The following is a 2,181-nucleotide window of genomic DNA, read 5'->3' on the forward strand; positions in this document are numbered from 1 at the left end:
ATGTTGGGCTGTGTGGAGGACTGCTGTGTGGAGGACTGTTGTGTGGAGGACTGCTGTGTGGAGGACTGCTGTGTGGAGGACTGCTGCTGTGTGTGTGGAGGCTGTGTGGAGGACTGCTGTGTGTGGAGGACTGCTGAGGACTGCTGTGCTGGTGGAGGACTGACTGCTGTGTGGAGGACTGCTGTGTGTGGAGGACTGCTGTGTGGAGGACTGACTGCTTCTGCTGTGTGGAGGACTGCTGTGTGTGGAGGAACTGCTGTGTGGAGGACTGCTGTGTGGAGGACTGCTGTGTGTGGAGGACTGCTCTGTGGAGGGAGGACTGTTGTGTGTGGAGGACTGCTGTGTGGAGGACTGCAAGGAGGACTGCTGCGTGGAGGACTGCTGTGTGAGGAGGACTGCTGTGTGTCGAGGACTGCTGCGTGGAGGACTGCTGTGTGTGGAGGACTGCTGTGTGGAGGACTGCTGTGTGGAGGACTGCTGTGTGGAGGACTGCTGTGTGGAGGACTGCTGTGTGGAGGACTGCTGCGTGGAGGACTGCTGTGTGGGAGGACTGCTGTGTGGAGGACTGCTGTGTGGAGGACTGCTGCGTGGAGGACTGCTGTGTGGAGGACGGCTGTGTGGAGGACTGCTGTGTGTGGAGGACTGCTCTGTGGAGGACTGCTGTGTGGAGGACTGCTGTGTGGAGGACTGCTGTGTGTGGATGACTGCTGTGTGTGGAGGACTGCTCTGTGGAGGGAGGACTGTTGTGTGTGGAGGACTGCTGTGTGGAGGACTGCTGTGTGGAGGACTGTTGTGTGTGGAGGACTGCTTTGTGGAGGACTGCTGTGTGGAGGACTGCTGCGTGGAGGACTGCTGTGTGGAGGACTGCTGTGTGGAGGACTGCTGCGTGGAGGACTGCTGTGTGGAGGACTGCTGTGTGGAGGACTGCTGTGTGGAGGACTGCTGTGTGGAGGACTGTTGTGTGGACTGCTGTGTGGAGGACTGGAGGACTGCTGTGTGGAAGACTGCTGCGTGGAGGACTGCTGCGTGGAGGACTGCTGTGTGGAGGACTGCTGTGTGGAGGACTGCTGCGTGGAGGACTGCTGAGGACTGCTGTGTGTGGAGGACTGCTGTGTGGAGGACTGCTGTGTGGAGGACTGCTGTGTGGAGGACTGCTGCGTGGTGTGTGGAGGACTGCTGTGGAGGACTGCTGTGTGGAGGACTGCTGGAGGACTGCTGCGTGGAGGACTGCTGTGTGGAGGACTGCTGCGTGGAGGACTGCTGCGTGGAGGACTGCTGTGTGGAGGACTGCTGTGTGGAGGACTGCTGCGTGGAGGACTGCTGCGTGGAGGACTGCTGTGTGGAGGACTGCTTTGTGGAGGACTGCTGCGTGGAGGACTGCTGTGTGGAGGACTGCTGTGTGGAGGACTGCTGCGTGGAGGACTGCTGCGTGGAGGACTGCTGTGTGGATGACTGCTGTGTGTGGAGGACTGCTGTGTGTGGATGTGTATTCAGTCGCCTAATGAGGTTTTGACTCCAGTCTGAACACTGCACATTGTTTAGCCTGTTTATTTATTTATGACTGTTTGATGTATGTATGGAGCTGTGCTCTTGATTCATCCCTTAACACAGACCCCTGATCAATATGCAAGATTACTGGTGGATTTGCTTTCATGTTATTGTTATTGAAAACATGGATACAATCCTCTCTCTCTCTCTCTCTCTCTCTCTCTCTCTCTCTCTCTCTGTCTCTCTCTCTCTCTCTCTCTCTGTGTCTCTCTCTCTCTCTCTCTCTCTGTCTCTGTCTCTCTCTGTCTCTCTCTCTCTCTCTCTGTGTCTCTCTCTCTCTCTCTGTCTCTCTCTCTCTCTCTCTCTGTGTCTCTCTCTCTCTCTCTCTCTCTCTCTCTCTCTCTCTCTCTCTCTCTCTCTCTCTCTCTCTCTCTCTCTCTCTCTCTCTCTGTCTCTCTCTCTCTCTCTCTCTCTCTCTCTCTCTTCTCTCTGTCTCTCTCTCTCTCTCTCTCTCTCTCTCTCTCTCTCTCTCTCTCTCTCTCTCTCTCTCTCTCTCTGTCTCTCTCTCTCTCTCCTCTCTCTCTCTCTCTCTCTCTCTCTCTCTGTCTCTCTCTCTCTCTCTCTCTCTCTCTCTCTGTCTCTCTCTCTCTCTCTCTCTCTCTCTCTCTCTCTCTCCACATTCCCACTTGATTG

General features: G+C 55.8%; 1 protein-coding gene across 1 annotated transcript; it reads left to right on the plus strand.

Annotated features, from left to right (window-relative positions):
• LOC139419816 (keratin-associated protein 10-6-like) lies at positions 1 to 1,513 on the plus strand. Its single transcript, XM_071169802.1, has 2 exons — positions 1 to 151; positions 234 to 1,513. Exons 1-2 carry the CDS (start codon positions 1 to 3, stop codon positions 1,511 to 1,513), a joined length of 1,431 nt encoding a protein of 476 aa, XP_071025903.1.
• The last annotated feature ends 668 nt before the right edge of the window (positions 1,514 to 2,181 follow it).

This window comes from Oncorhynchus clarkii, chromosome 10, assembly GCF_045791955.1.
Source record: "Oncorhynchus clarkii lewisi isolate Uvic-CL-2024 chromosome 10, UVic_Ocla_1.0, whole genome shotgun sequence".
In the NCBI taxonomy this organism is placed as follows: domain Eukaryota; kingdom Metazoa; phylum Chordata; class Actinopteri; order Salmoniformes; family Salmonidae; genus Oncorhynchus; species Oncorhynchus clarkii.

Bases quoted from the DNA above. Each gene is read 5' to 3' on its own strand.
- LOC139419816 (XM_071169802.1), top strand. From the start codon at position 1: ATGTTGGGCTGTGTGGAGGACTGCTGTGTGGAGGACTGTTGTGTGGAG. The intron at 152-233 runs GTGGAGGACTGA...TGCTGTGTGGAG, and splicing joins TGCTGAGGACTGCTGTGCTG to GACTGCTGTGTGTGGAGGAA.